The following is a 14,355-nucleotide window of genomic DNA, read 5'->3' as shown; positions in this document are numbered from 1 at the left end:
TTTTTCATCTCTTTATTTCTCCCTGCTATATTCTGGTTAAATTATTCTATAATTAATTTCCAAATTTCTTCACTAATCTCTGCTTATGTTATGTGCAATCTGTTTTTAAGCATTCCATTAACTTTTAAATTCAATTTTCAAATTTCTATATATTATCCTTGCTTCTGTTGTCAAAACTGCAAGAGAGTTTCAGTCTAGGTCTAGTTGCTTGTTGCACAAAGATCCAATTATTGAGAAAATGAGGATTACCAAGGAAAAAGGGAATTTTTTAATACCACAGACATGTTGTCAGGAGAACAGGAGAAGCTGCCTCAAATCCATCTCTCTGACTAACAAAGATCATGGGCTTTTAAAGAAGGGGTCACGTGCCTTGGGGCAAGTCATGGTGTAACTAACAAGGTGCTACTATGTGCATAGGGGGCAGGTTGTGGGGGACGTGGATCTTGGCATCAGGAAGTTTGCCCAGGGGACTTCGGAATTTTGGATTCTTTGTCTTGCAGAAAATCCACCATTCCTGGGAAACAACTCAAAAGGTCAAGTAATTAAGGGTAAAAAACATGTAGGCTCAGTGAGAATGGCCTTTATCAATAAGTCCCAAAACAATAAATGTTGGCATGGATGCAGAGAGACAGGAACACTCATACACTGCTGGTGGGACTGCAAACTAGTGCAACCTCTGTGGAAAGCAATATGGAGATACCTTAAATAGATACAAGTAGACCTACCATGTGATCCAGCAATCCCGTTATTGGGCATCTACTCAAAAGAATAAAAGACATTCTATAACAAAGACATCTGCACCTGAATGTTTATAGCAGCACAATTCACAATTGCAAAGATGTGCTTAGTGTTTATCAAAGCATTAGTGTACAACTGATCAAGGTTACATTAATATATCACAACATTTCTAAAATAATTTAACAGTAGTGTTTTAATTTGGGAAATGTATCTTTCAATGGGATGGATGAGACTTTTCCTCATTTATTTTATATGCATGGATGATGCCATTCTTTGCTAGAATGAGATAATGTTCAACATTAATTCTATTCGTACTTTTTATTTTGATCAATGTGAGCATTGAGAAGCCTTGTTTACATAAATGACTCAATAGGAATGGAAAAATTTATGGCAATACCACTCAATTCTTTGTACTCCTTCCAAAATCAATGCCAAATACTACACAGTTGCCTATCATTAATTTTTAATGATCTATTAGTGGATACATCAGCCTTTCTTTTTGTTCAAAACAAATAATGGAAAATACTTGACTTGCAAAAGAATTTAATGGCCAGTCAGTATAGTCATTTGATTTCTCACTATCTTGGAGGTATAAAAAAGGCTTTACCAAGACTTATCAAATGACTATAAATTATATCTCTTATTGTTTCATTGAGAGGTTAAGTATCCCATTTAACTCAATATATCTAAAATGTTTAGAAAAACCTGAAATATTGTGAACTTTGATGAACCTTTGTCAATAAATTTAAATAACATTTTAAGTGGAAAATTTTAAAATACATAGAAGAAGAAAAAATAGTGTACTGAACTCAATGTATCCATCAATAGGCATCAAAAATTATACATAGGCAATCTTGTTTTATATGAACCCCTATCCTTTCTTCTGATTTTTGAAAGACAATCCTATATATCATATCATTTCGTCTGTAAACATTTCAGCACATTACTCTAAAACAGTAAGACTTTTCCTTTATTATTATCACATCTAAAAAAACAATAAATATTTAACATCATCAAATATCCAGGCAGTGTTTATAGTCCCCCAATTGTCTTACAGATTTTTTTTTTTACACTTTGTTTGTAAGGTTATAATTTCATGCATTGCACCTTATAAGAAGTGTGTGCATTTCCTCTGGAGGCATATCCTGGTTGTCTTTTAGTGATAGTGATCATTGACTAGATCTTTTAATTTATGGAGCTACAAAATGATGATACTCGGCCAGGCGCGGTGGCTCACGCCTGTAATCCTAGCACTCTGGGAGGCCTGTAATCCTAGCACTCTGGGAGGCCGAGGTGGGCGGATCGTTTGAGCTCAGGAGTTCGAGACCAGCCTGGGCAAGAGCGAGACCCCATCTCTACTAAAAATAGAAAGAAATTATATGGACAGCTAAAAATATATATAGAAAAAATTAGCCAGGCATGGTGGTGCATGCCTGTAGTCCCAACTACTCGGGAGGCTGAGACAGCAGGATCCCTTGAGCTCAGGAGTTTGAGGTTGCTGTGAGCTAGACTGACGCCATGGCACCCACTCTAGCCTGGGCAGCAGAGTGAGACTCTGTCTCAAAAAAAAAAAAAAAAAAAAGATGATACTCTAATATTATCATTTCTTCTATTTCCTCGTTGAAATACTTCTATGAAAAGAAAACTTTGGCCATTAGGAGCTCTTTCAGGTTGCCTCTTGTGTCTGAAGGAGTTCATCATCCCAAAATATACCACTTTGGCATCAGAATTATTTTGAGCTAAAGGCACATAAAAAAACAGGAGGTGCAAGAAGATCACTTTGACCTTTGCTCTGCTTCTTAAAAGCTGACAATGAAATTCCCATGTGAAAGATGCCCTCCCTATAGCAAAAGGAAGATAACATTTGTATTGCCAATGACAGGAAGTGGAGGCTGAGGGAAATCTATACCAATATCTCTTGTCTTCCTAATCACTTCTTTATCCAATATCTTACCCTAGCTCAAGCCCTTTGCCTTACCACATTTTCACAACTTACTACTCTTTGTCCAATTCAGTATGTAAATGACTCTAAGAGCTTCTTTGAGACTTCATTTCCTTATAAGGGCTCTCCCACCACATAAAACTTGTACCAAATAAATTTGTATGCTTTTCTCCTGTTGATCTGTCTTATGTCAATTTAATTCTCAGGACTAGCTGAAAAATATCCCTAAGAGGAAGAGGTACAATCTTGCCCCCACCCTGCAATTTCTGGAAACCCCGACAGGATGGTAAAAAGCTGGGCTACCTCACTGACTCTAGAACCTGAGAATGGGGTCCTGGGAGAACTGATGAATGCTGACAGAAGGGAAGAATTCTTGCCAAAGTTGGCTCTTCCAGCCCCTTGTCTACAGTGTCCAAATGAGAAAGGAAGGTCAAAATGTCTTCTTGTCCCTTTGTTTCCAATTCAGATTGGCAAGAGCATGGTATTTGTGAGAATTAGTTTGAAATGTGACTCTTGAGTTTTGGGACTTTTTGATAAAAGCCATTCTCACTGGAGTTGGGTGATATCTCATGTTTGTTTTGATTGATCAGGGATGTTGAGCATTTTTTCATATGTTTGTTGGCTATTAGTCTATCTTCTTTTGAAAAGTTTCTGTTCATGTCTTTTGCCCACTTTTGAATGGGGTTTTGATTTTTTCTTGCTGATTTGGTTGGGTTCTTTGTAGAGTCTGGTTATCAGCCCTTTCTCAGATGTGTAGCATGCAAATATGTTCTCCCATTCTACAGGTCGTCTGTTTGCTCTGTTGATTATTTCCTTTTTATCCTATTTGACAATCTCCATCCTTTAACTGGTAGATTTTGATCACTGACATTTAATGTGCTGCTTTACATGGTTGAATTAAAATCTACCATCTTGTTAGCTGCTTTTTTTATTTAATCCATCTGTTCTTTGTTTATGTTTTTCTCTTTTTCTGCTTTGGGTTAATTGAGCATTTTTTGTGATTCCATTTTATCACCTCCACTGACATCATTTGTATCTTTAAAAAAAAATTTTAGTTGGGTGTGGTGGCTCACGCCTGTGATCTCAGCTACGTGGGAAGCTGAGGCCAAGAGGATTGCTTGAGTCCAGGAGTTCAGAAAAAAGTTAGCTGGGTGTGGTAGTATACACCTGTAGTCCCAGCTACTTGGGAGGCTGAAGTGGGAGGATCTCTTGAGCCCAGGAGTTCAAGACTGCATTGAGCTATGGTTCCCGCCACTGCACTCCAGCCTAGGTAACAGAGCAAGACCCCATCTCTTAAAAAAAATTTTTTTTTAAGTCATGAGTATAAGATTTATAATATACATTTTAAATTAATCAGAGCATATAATTAAATAATATTGTGTGTATTCACATATAGTTAAAGGCCTTAAAATACCATAGTCTCATTTCTCTGATCTTATCTTGGTTGTCTCTCCACAGTACTGTAAGTTCTTATTAGGATGGGGAGTTTACCGTACGCAAATGACTCTTGTTCTCCACCTTCCCTGCTCCTCCCTGTTTTCCTCTTCCCCTTTGCCTCAGTCTCTTCTCATCCCTTCTCACCTCTTTTCTCCATATCCCATCTCCTTTCATACCCTCTTTCTCTATCTTTCCTCCTTTCATACCCCCTTTAAAAATAAACAATAAGCTTTATTTTTTAAAATGGTTTTAGGTTTACAGAAAAATTGAGTGGAAAGTACCAAGACATTGTATATACTCCTCACCCCTCTGCCATCACCCCTCTGCCCCCACAGTTTCCAGTATTAGTGTAATTCATTTGTTGCAATTGATGTGCCAATATTAATACATTATTATTAATTAAAGTCCACAGTTTACATTAAGGTTCAATTTTGGTGTTGTACATTCTATGGGTTTTGGCAAATGTATAGTGACATGTATCTAACATTACAGTATCATACAGAGTAGTTTCACCAACCTAAAAGTTCCCTATGCTCCACCCATATATCTCTCCCTTTATCTCCCTGACTCTCTGGCACCCACTAATCAGTTTATTGTCGCCATCATTTTGCCTTTTCCAGAATGTTCTACAGTTAAAATCATACAGTATGTAGCCTTTTCAGATTGTTTTCTTTCATTTAGCAATATGCATATATGTTTCCTTTGTCTTTTTGTGGCTTGTTAGCTAATTTCTTTTTAGTGTTGAATAAGATTCAGTTGTTTGAATGCACCACAGTTTATTTATCCATTCACCTATTAAAAGACATGTTGGTTGTTTCTAAGTGTTGGCAATTGCCATAAACCTTCCCATGCAGATTTTTGCATGGATGCATGTATTTTTAACTATTGGAATGAAAAAAGAGAACTTTCTAAGAAGGATAGGAGCCATAAAGAAAACAGTTATGACTGAGCAAAAACCTTACCATAACAAATGTAAGAGACAAACAGCAGGGGGTAGTGTTTGCAAGACATTTGACCACAGTTGACTGTTCTGTTTTACTTGTCATACTACAGATGTAAATGAAGTAAGATTCTCAAACTCTTTGATTATTTTATTTTGTTTTATTTTATTTTCTTACCTGAATGTCTGTGGTAAAAGAGGGATGTATCAGGGATTCCCTTTGGATTTGTCCAAGAAATCTTACAAATATTTAGACCTGTTAGGAATGACCAGATTTCAATTTACATCTCACTATTAGGAAAACGCATTATGAAATAAGACAACCATAATTCTACGAACTTTTAGAGAGGAAAGGTTATTTTCACAGGACAGAGATACAATTTTCTAGCACTAGTTATCTCCCACACCCATGTAGAGATAATATTTAATGTTTTTCTCTATAGGTGTCAGAGAAAAGAATACTTTTCCCCCTTTATTGCCAAGAATTCTTTCACCAGCAATGAGAAGCACCTGCCGTTTGAAGGGCCAGATCTAGAATTCCACCAGTGAACAATGAAAGAAAAAGAGAAGGCCTGAAGGGTCATAAAGCTCTGAATACGGAAAAGGAACGGGAAGAAAAGGGTTGTAAATGGGCATCACACAGAGGAGGAGGTCGTATTATCTTTAACATAAAGGGATTTCTCTACTCAACAAGAAAAATATATATAACTTAACAGAAAAAATCAACTAGTAGATGAACTAAGTAGATGAACAGGCAGGTTAGAGGAAAAGGCATTCAATGGACTCAAATAGAAAGCCATCCCATCTCAGCCTAGAGAGCAGCTGAGGCAATGCCTGAAGACGGAATGGTCAATTTGCATTTTCTCTAATGCACAGAAAGTAGCTGATCAGGATCCAGTCTTCTCTCTACACCTTGGACACATGATATCTGGATATCTTTTTTTTTTTAATCAGACAGGGTCTCTCTCTGTCTCCCAGGCTGGAGTGCAGTGGTGTGATCATAGCTCACTGCAGCCTCAAACTTCTGGCCTCAAGCAATCCTCCTGCCTAGGCCCCCCAAATGCTGGGATTACAGGTGGGAGCTATTGCACCTGGCCTACCTCAGATATCTTAAGGCAGGTAAAACTACATGTTTGCCTCAATCATGAACGTTCAATAAGGCATGTGTGGCTTTGATTACCTTTGAGCAATGTCCCCTTCTTGTGTACCAAGTAATTACAAAATATATGCTAAGATAGCTTAATACATTGACTTCAGGTAGAAAAACATTCAGGATAAGCCAGTTTAGAGCCCATAAATGTTTACCAAAAATAAATATTTTTGTTTTAGAGGAGTTGGTCTTTAGGCTATAGTTTTTTTTCCCTGCCAAAAATGAGATATCAGAGACATTGTTAGATAGCAAAAAGAGAACAATATCTTTTATGCTATGTTAAAAAACCTGCCTTTTTGTCCTTTCTCACAGAAGGGGATGCATCCACCTCAGGGTAATAGCTATTATCATTTGAAAAGTTAAAACTGCAGCCTTAATATGGGAGAATAATCTGGAAGTCAATCCTGGTTATCATGGCAAAATGTGATTGTGTGTTATCTGCATTATAACTGCCCACCGCTCCAAACTAAGCAAAGAACCATGAGTTCCCTGCATCTCACTTTCCTGCTTATAGTATCTTTTAAAAAATTCATCTGAACTCAAACATGCAAGTAACTGATCAAGCTCTGCCCCATTCACCTGAGAGTCTCCAGAGAGGAGCACCAGGCCCTACCACCCCCAACACAGAGGCTCCCGGGGGCCCAGGATGTGGAGGGGGGTGATGTTAGGGCAGTGTGAGGGGCCCAGGGCACCCCCCTCTTCTCTCCCAAGCCCCCTGTTAAGTAAGCATTTGTCACTTTTCCTAAATCTCACCACGGGTGGGTCAGATGTCTCCCTGGTTCCTGCGGGAATGAAGTCCTCCTGGGTGGGGAAACCTACTAAGCCTTGTTTCTCCCCTCAGAGGTGGGTAACCTGAGGGCAGGGCATTTGGCAGAGAAATAAGAGGGAGCACAGAATGTCTCAATGCCTGCTCCTTGTGCACTGGAACCTGGAGGGCCCCCTTGGGTTCAGCCCTCACTGCCTTCTAGAATTCCACATAAGAAACTACCTTTACAGGGGAAAGGTAAATGGCAGGGGTGGGGAAATGCGTGTTGGTTCCATTTGGGCCAGTGACAGGCAGTTGGTGGCTTGGATTGGGATGCAGCCAGGCTGCAGATGTTTACTGGCTTCTTTGGGTTACCATTCTGCTTATTCTGGTAGAGAATTTGCTTTGCACAAAGGCATCGCAGAGATGTGGTGGGGAAAAGGAAATTGAGCTGTTATTTTTTTTAAAAAAAAATACCTCTTCCTCTGGCTGTTTCTGAGGGCTTCTGGGTCACTCTCTGAGGATGGCTTTGAGAGGAAACCCACACACACTGTTTTTTTCCTGACCCCAGGGGACGTGGTCCGTCTATCTGGTAGACAAAATTTGTGGACAGTTTTTTCATCTCTCGCTGCTCTTGTGGTTTTATGAAGAGACTAGAAACCAATGAGAGAGGCTGCCTAGGAGAGGAGGGAGGATTGCTCCAAGACCATCTGTAGACCTGGCAAGATATTCCAGGACCTACCAGGTAACAGGGCTTGTTTCATTTTCTTTCATTCTCTCTCCTCTCCCTTCCCTCCCCTCCCCTCCCCTTCCCTTCCTTTGCCTTCTCTCTCTCCTCTCCCGCTTCCTCTCTCTCCCTCCTCATTCCTCCCAGTAACAATTTGTGCCAACCTAGAGAAGGCACTATGATCTTTCTAAACCTCAATTTCTTTATTCCTAAGTTATGACCAAGAGTTACATGCCCTAAAGTTCCAAATAAGTGCAAACTGAAAGTATTACAGACAGTATATTTTTCAGAACCTATAATGTTCAACAGAACGAGCTCAGACCGTGTCCCTTTGATGATACAATCAGCTTATTTCTTGTGTTTGTGCAGAAGCGTTTTCATATATGCACATAGTGGCTGCTGTACCCTATCTGGGTGCACATATGGGATTCCTCACACATTGCAGGGCAAGGGAAGATCACCTGAACCTCCTCCCCCTGTCCCCTGCCCACCTCCAGAGGTCGTGGGATGCCCTTTGAAGAACAGGCTGAAAACTCACCTTTGGATTTCAATCTTATTTTATTCTGGTTGCTTTTTGTTGTTGACTACACACTCAACTTGATGGCAAAGTTTTCCATTTTAAAGAGGGGGGAAAATTTCAGGAATAGGACTCAAGTTGATCTACTCACATAAAACGTTTGCTTTTTTTTCTGATAGAGAAATACAATTTTTAAAAAAGAATTAGTTAAAACCTCCTAGTTAGCCAGAATGTAGTTATAAACGACCAGGGCATAAGAACTGAGAAATCACCCTGACTCGGAGCCCTTTAACAGTGGCAGATTCTCACCCTGCACACGCTGTTTTCTTAATCAGCACGCGTCGTCATCTGGACACTAGTGAGGGACGTAGGAGAACATTAGTATTACTTTTGGCCAATTAGAGTAAGACAGTCTGCCCAAGGTCAGCCAAGGGGTGTCAGAGCCTTTCACAGTTTGTCCAGTTTGTCCAAGGGAGGGCCCCACCGGTCCTGCTGCACTATCCCCCCCCCCCCGCGCCCCGCCGTCCTCCCCCCCCCCGCGCCCCGCCGTCCTCCCCCCCCGCCGTCCTCCACCCCCCCCGCCCCGCCGTCCTCCACCCCCCCCGCCCCGCCGTCCTCCACCCCCCCCCGCCCCGCCGTCCTCCACCCCCCCCCGCCCCGCCGTCCTCCACCCCCCCCCGCCCCGCCGTCCTCCACCCCCCCCGCCCCGCCGTCCTCCACCCCCCCCCCGCCCCGCCGTCCTCCACCCCCCCTCCCCCGCCCCGCCGTCCTCCACCCCCCCTCCCCCGCCCCGCCGTCCTCCACCCCCCCTCCCCCGCCCCGCCGTCCTCCACCCCCCCTCCCCCGCCCCGCCGTCCTCCACCCCCCCTCCCCCGCCCCGCCGTCCTCCACCCCCCCTCCCCCGCCCCGCCGTCCTCCACCCCCCCTCCCCCGCCCCGCCGTCCTCCACCCCCCCTCCCCCGCCCCGCCGTCCTCCACCCCCCCTCCCCCGCCCCGCCGTCCTCCACCCCCCCTCCCCCGCCCCGCCGTCCTCCACCCCCCCTCCCCCGCCCCGCCGTCCTCCACCCCCCCTCCCCCGCCCCGCCGTCCTCCACCCCCCCTCCCCCGCCCCGCCGTCCTCCACCCCCCCTCCCCCGCCCCGCCGTCCTCCACCCCCCCTCCCCCGCCCCGCCGTCCTCCACCCACCCTCCCCCGCCCCGCCGTCCTCCACCCACCCTCCCCCGCTCCGCCATCCTCCCCATCCCCGCGCTGTCCTCCCCCCGCCGTCCTCTCGGGTCCTGCACGTCCGCGGCCAGGGGGCTGGGGCTTGGGGGGGTTCGCGGGAGGGCGGACGAGGCGTTCTTCGCCCTCGTTAGCTCACAGGCGCTGCTTTCCCAGTCTGGGCAGGAGATGGTCTTTAAACCATCCTCCAAGGGCGAGAAACGCCTGGTAAATAGAGGTATTTAATAACATTTCAAGTGAATTGATGGGAAGATTGATGGAGTCCCGTGAGCGCGGTGGGCCGATGGCCGGCCGCGAACGGGCTCTGGAGGCGGCACCGAGCAAGCGGCGTCGGGCGGAGGAGCGCCCTGGGCAGGGTGACCTGCGGGACCAAGCAGGGGCGGGAGGGACGGTGACCTGCGGGACCGAGCAGGGGCGGGAGGGACGGTGACCTGCGGGACCGCGAGGGACGGTGACCTGCGGGACCGAGCGGGGCGGGAGGGAGGGTGACCTGCGGGACCGAGCGGGGCGGGTGCCCCCTGGAAAACCCGGACAGCCTCCGGCGGGAGGTGTGGCGCTTGGCGCTAGAGAGGCAGCTCTGCGACTGGAGTGGAAAAAATCCTCAAAAAGATACTAATAACTGAGGAAAATGAGAACCACCTCGGTGTTTCTAGGAAGAAGCCACTTGTCACTTCTCTTTCTGCTCAGGCTGGATTCTGAGAGAGCCGCGGTGTAAGGTTCTCATTCTCGGAGGGAAGGGCCTGCTCGGGTCGCTTGGGAGGCGCGTGGCCTGGGTGGCGGCACGCGCCGGGCGCGGGGGCATCGCCCCGACAGCTGTCACCCCCGTCTTGGGCACAGACCTGGTTTCGTGTCACTTTTGTAGTACGTAACCCCGGGAGTCTAAGTTGCCTCCTAGTGGAGAGGAGTGGATGGTATCGTAAGACCCCCAGGTCCCTTCCTGCAGCTCTTCCGGCGTCGCCCTCTCCGCCCCTGCCCTGCACCTCTCCAGCCACTCACCTGGCACCTTCGCTGTCCCTCTCATGCCCGGGAGCCCCTGCCCGCTGGCCCTTTCTGGCGACCGCTGCTCAGGACCGTGCAGGGGCAACGTGGGAAAACAGTGACTCGATGTCAAAATCACCAGCGTCGCAAACAAGCTGATATCTAAAAAAATACCGGTTCCCCCATGTGCCAGCCCCATGCAATCACATCTTTAAAAAACAATCCTGCCCACACTCATCCTCAAAGGGAACCAGGCAGAGATAAGAATTATGTGCAGGTTTGCTCCTTCTCTGAGTTTCAGTAGAGAGAATCAGCTTTGATTATTGGCCAGGTTTCTCCAGAGAAACAGAAACACCAGAGTGTATCTATTAACAGATTTATTTCAAGGAAATGGCCCATATGATTGTGGGGGTTGCCAAGTCCAAAATCTGCAGGGCAGGCTGGCTGGCTGGAAGCCCGGGCAGCAGCCGACACTGCAGTCTGGGGGCAGCATCCCTTCTTCTCCGGAAAACTCAGTGTTTGCTCTCCAGGCCTTCAGCAGACCGGATGATGACCCTCCGCTGTGTGGAGGGTAAGCCTTACTTAATGTCAACCACATCTACAAAACACCCTCAGTGCAACACCTACACTAGTGTTGGGTTAGATTATTGGGTACCATGGGCTAGCCAAGTGACACATGAGACTGGCCATCACCCTCAATTTGAAAGGACCCCTCGTGGATGGCAGGATGAGAAAAGACACCCAGGGATTGGTTTCCATCTGAAGCTGCCCTTGCTGGATGTAAAAGCAGGACCTGAGTCACATAGGCAGCACTGTGGCTCCTCAGCTTGCATAATGCTAATTTGAATCGTGCATATTCTGGGACAGACTTTGCAAACCAGATTAGACTAGTTGCCACAGACCTGGCTGAACAATAGAGAGATTACAAGAGGCAGTAAGTCGCTACCGTCAGAGCGAGTTCCAAAGAAATTACTGGGAAACTGCCTGATAGAAGCTGGGTTTTGACATTTAGTACTTACATTAAAATGATCCCAAAGTTCTTTATTTATTTGTTTTCCCTTCCAAGGTAGTTACTGGCCGATTTCACTGTGAGGGGGCTAGATAGCATCTTACATAGCATGATCCAAGGGAGCATTTGGAAAATCCATTTATTCCAAAAAGTATTTTTTTTCAGTTGACCTGTCATAGGCCCTGAGATCCCATAATTAGAGACTCATCTTTAGTGTTAGCTCCTTGAACCTCTAACAAGGAAATACCCAAAAACTTTGCGTATAGCAAAGTCCTTCTGTAGCTTTGGAAAGTGTCATGTAGGTTTTCCCATTGGCAAAGCCTGAGAAGTCATTCTTCTGTGGGGCCTGGGGGGACTCCCTACCTGAGCATGGGAAGTAGGAGGGAGGGGATAAAAAGATTAAGAGAAAGGCATTCAGGGGACAGTGAAAGAAGGTGAGGGGTCTTGAGGAGAGATGCCCCTGAGGTAGCTACTGGCCCAAGGCTGTCTGAGCTAAGAACTTGGAAGCATTAACCATCTTCTGCACCATAACACATTGATCTAAGCTCCACAAATCAGTTCTTCCCTCCAATTACTGGATGTACCCTACTCTCCCACCCCCTACCTGGACTCATGACAATCCCTACTCTTGGGGTGCACATGTCATCCTGGTTTGCCTGGGACGGCCCCAGGGCCAGCACTGAAAGTCCTTTGATCAAGGGATCCTCTCAGTCCTAGGATAACCAGGGTGGTTGGTCACCCTTTGTACCACCATCACCTGGAAACTTAGGGAAGAACTTCTTTTGTGAGTTTCCTGAAGGGGGATCCTTTGCCAGACAAACTTTAGTTTGCACACCAACCGTAAGCCCCTAAAGCAGACAAGAGCCCCAGACAGCCAGATGATCAGTAGGGAATGGCTGGCTAGTGTCTTGGTCTTCCAAGGAGACAGCACATTTCCACGGCCTCCTACTAGCTACTAGGTCATGGGAAACACGTGCATGGGCTCACGTTTTAGGGCCGTCTGCATATTCTCCAGCAGGAAGCCCAGACCACTGCTGGGAATATCTGAGGGTCAGCAGACCGGGAGCAGGATTTGTTTCCTTGCCTCAATTTCCTTATTTATAAAATGTTGTAAAATGTGGTGTTTTGTGTTGGGTATTACACCCACTTCCAGTGTGAACACCCTGTATGTTTTCCCCCATAGAAAAAATGGAGGGGCTTCGGAAGGCTGGAGAAGGTACCTTCCCCGCAGGTAAGGAAGCTGCACCAGGAGGACTCTTCAGCGCAGCCCAGGACCACGGACTCAGCGCTGGGGGTGAACTTCCCACCTGGCAGGGAGAGGCACCAGACTATATTCACCCCAGGACAAAGAAAATGCATTTCCCCCCAGGAAATAGCACATATTAAGCTATTCGCTATCTCCTTAGTGAGGGCAAGTTTTTCCACACAAAACCATGTCATTGTGAAACTAGAGACCAGGCAGGGGTGGGAGAAGTGGAAAGTGTGAGACAAGCAACTCAATGGCCAGAGGAACCTCTGAGCGGCCTGAGGCAGCGTGTGGGCGTTGGGCCCGCAAGGGCTCTGGAAAGGGGCAAATTCAGCAGTCCCAGAAGGAAAGGTCCCTAGGACTCTGGCCAGCTGGAGTGATTTATTCCACAAAGCCCGTGTGAGTTCCCCTTATTCTCTGGATACGGGCGTCAGGCAACGGGAACAGAGGGTGTGGGGTCCCGTTGATTCAGGATGTCAGTTCTGGGTTTGTTTTTTGTTTTTTTTTTTTGTCTTTTGTTCTCCTCCTCTTCAAAAAGCACTTATTGCACATCAACTTCCCATGTGCTCTAACAGGCCGGGGAGAAGATGCCTCAACTCCAGGATCATCACCATTGAGGATTATCCTGGTGGGCAGAACAGGCAGTGGGAAAAGCGCCACAGGGAACAGCATCCTCTGCCGGCCAGTGTTTGAGTCCAGGCTGGCGGCCCAGCTGGTGACCAGGACGTGCCAGGCGGAGACAGGCACATGGAACGGGAGGAACATCCTGGTGGTCGATACACCCTCCATCTTTGAGGCCCAGGCCCAGGCCCAAGAGATGTACAAGGACATCGGGGACTGCTACCTGCTCTCTGCCCCGGGGCCCCACGTGCTGCTCCTGGTGACCCAGCTGGGGCGTTTCACGGCCCAGGACATGGTGGCCATGAGGAGGGTGAAGGAGGTCTTTGGGGAAGGGGCCATGAGACACGTGGTCATCCTCTTCACCCACAAGGAGGACTTAGGGAGCGAGGCCTTGAGCGATTATGTAGCCAACACGGACAACCACAGCCTGCAGGGGCTGGTGCGGGAGTGTGGGAGGAGGTACTGCGCCTTCAACAACCAGGCCACCGGCGAGGAGCAGGGGCGGCAGCTGGCGGAGCTCATGGCTGTGGTGGAGAGGCTGGAGAGGGAGTGCGAGGGCTCCTTCTACAGCAACGACCTCTTCCTCGATGCCCACATGCTCCAGCGAGGCAGGGATGGTGCCTGCCACGAAGACTACGAAGACTATGGGCAGTACCTGGCCAAGGTGAAACAGCAGGTGGAAAAGCAGAAGCGAGAGCTCAGAGAGGGGGAGAGGAACTGGTTGTGCAAGGCGCTCCTCAGGGTCGAACACTGGATGGCTTCGCATTATGAGATTTGTGTTGTTGTTGTTTGGTGTAGCTTACTTTTTCTCCTTATTTTCCTAATCATCTTTTACCATCTTTGATTCTTTGTATTTTAGAGCATTTCTGAAGTATCACCTCCTGGATTCACTGTTCTAAGCACTATCCATTCAGAAACGGACTCTTGGGGTCTGTAGAGGACACTGCTTGTTTTCTGTGCAGCTTCTTCCTGACAGAAACCGGTTGGGTTCTGGCCTCCAGCCCTCCCACGTGGAGCCATGTGCCTCAGCTCCAGGGAGCCTGACCTGTTCTCTTTGCCTGTGACGGGTTCAGGCCAGGCCTGA

General features: G+C 47.0%; 1 protein-coding gene across 1 annotated transcript; it reads left to right on the top strand.

Moving 5' to 3' along the window:
- The first annotated feature begins 9,700 nt into the window (after positions 1-9,700).
- Positions 9,701-14,355, top strand: LOC138377038 (GTPase IMAP family member 5-like). Its single transcript, XM_069461688.1, has 5 exons — positions 9,701-9,843; positions 10,926-10,966; positions 12,588-12,635; positions 13,226-14,047; positions 14,345-14,355. Exons 1-5 carry the CDS (start codon positions 9,701-9,703, stop codon positions 14,353-14,355), a joined length of 1,065 nt encoding a protein of 354 aa, XP_069317789.1.

The sequence above is a fragment of the Eulemur rufifrons genome, chromosome 29, assembly GCF_041146395.1.
Source record: "Eulemur rufifrons isolate Redbay chromosome 29, OSU_ERuf_1, whole genome shotgun sequence".
NCBI lineage: Eukaryota > Metazoa > Chordata > Mammalia > Primates > Lemuridae > Eulemur > Eulemur rufifrons.
Note: the sequence above shows the minus strand (reverse complement) of the source record. Positions and strands in the feature narration are given on the sequence as shown.

What these genes read in the sequence shown, in the direction of transcription:
- LOC138377038 (XM_069461688.1), top strand. Translation starts at nt 9,701, where the DNA reads ATGGCCGGCCGCGAACGGGCTCTGGAGGCGGCACCGAGCAAGCGGCGT. An exon ending in GAGCAGGGGCGGGAGGGACG is followed by an intron (nt 9,844 to 10,925) that starts GTGACCTGCGGG and finishes TTTGCTCTCCAG; the next exon opens with GCCTTCAGCAGACCGGATGA. An exon ending in AGAAGGTACCTTCCCCGCAG is followed by an intron (nt 12,636 to 13,225) that starts GTAAGGAAGCTG and finishes GTGCTCTAACAG; the next exon opens with GCCGGGGAGAAGATGCCTCA.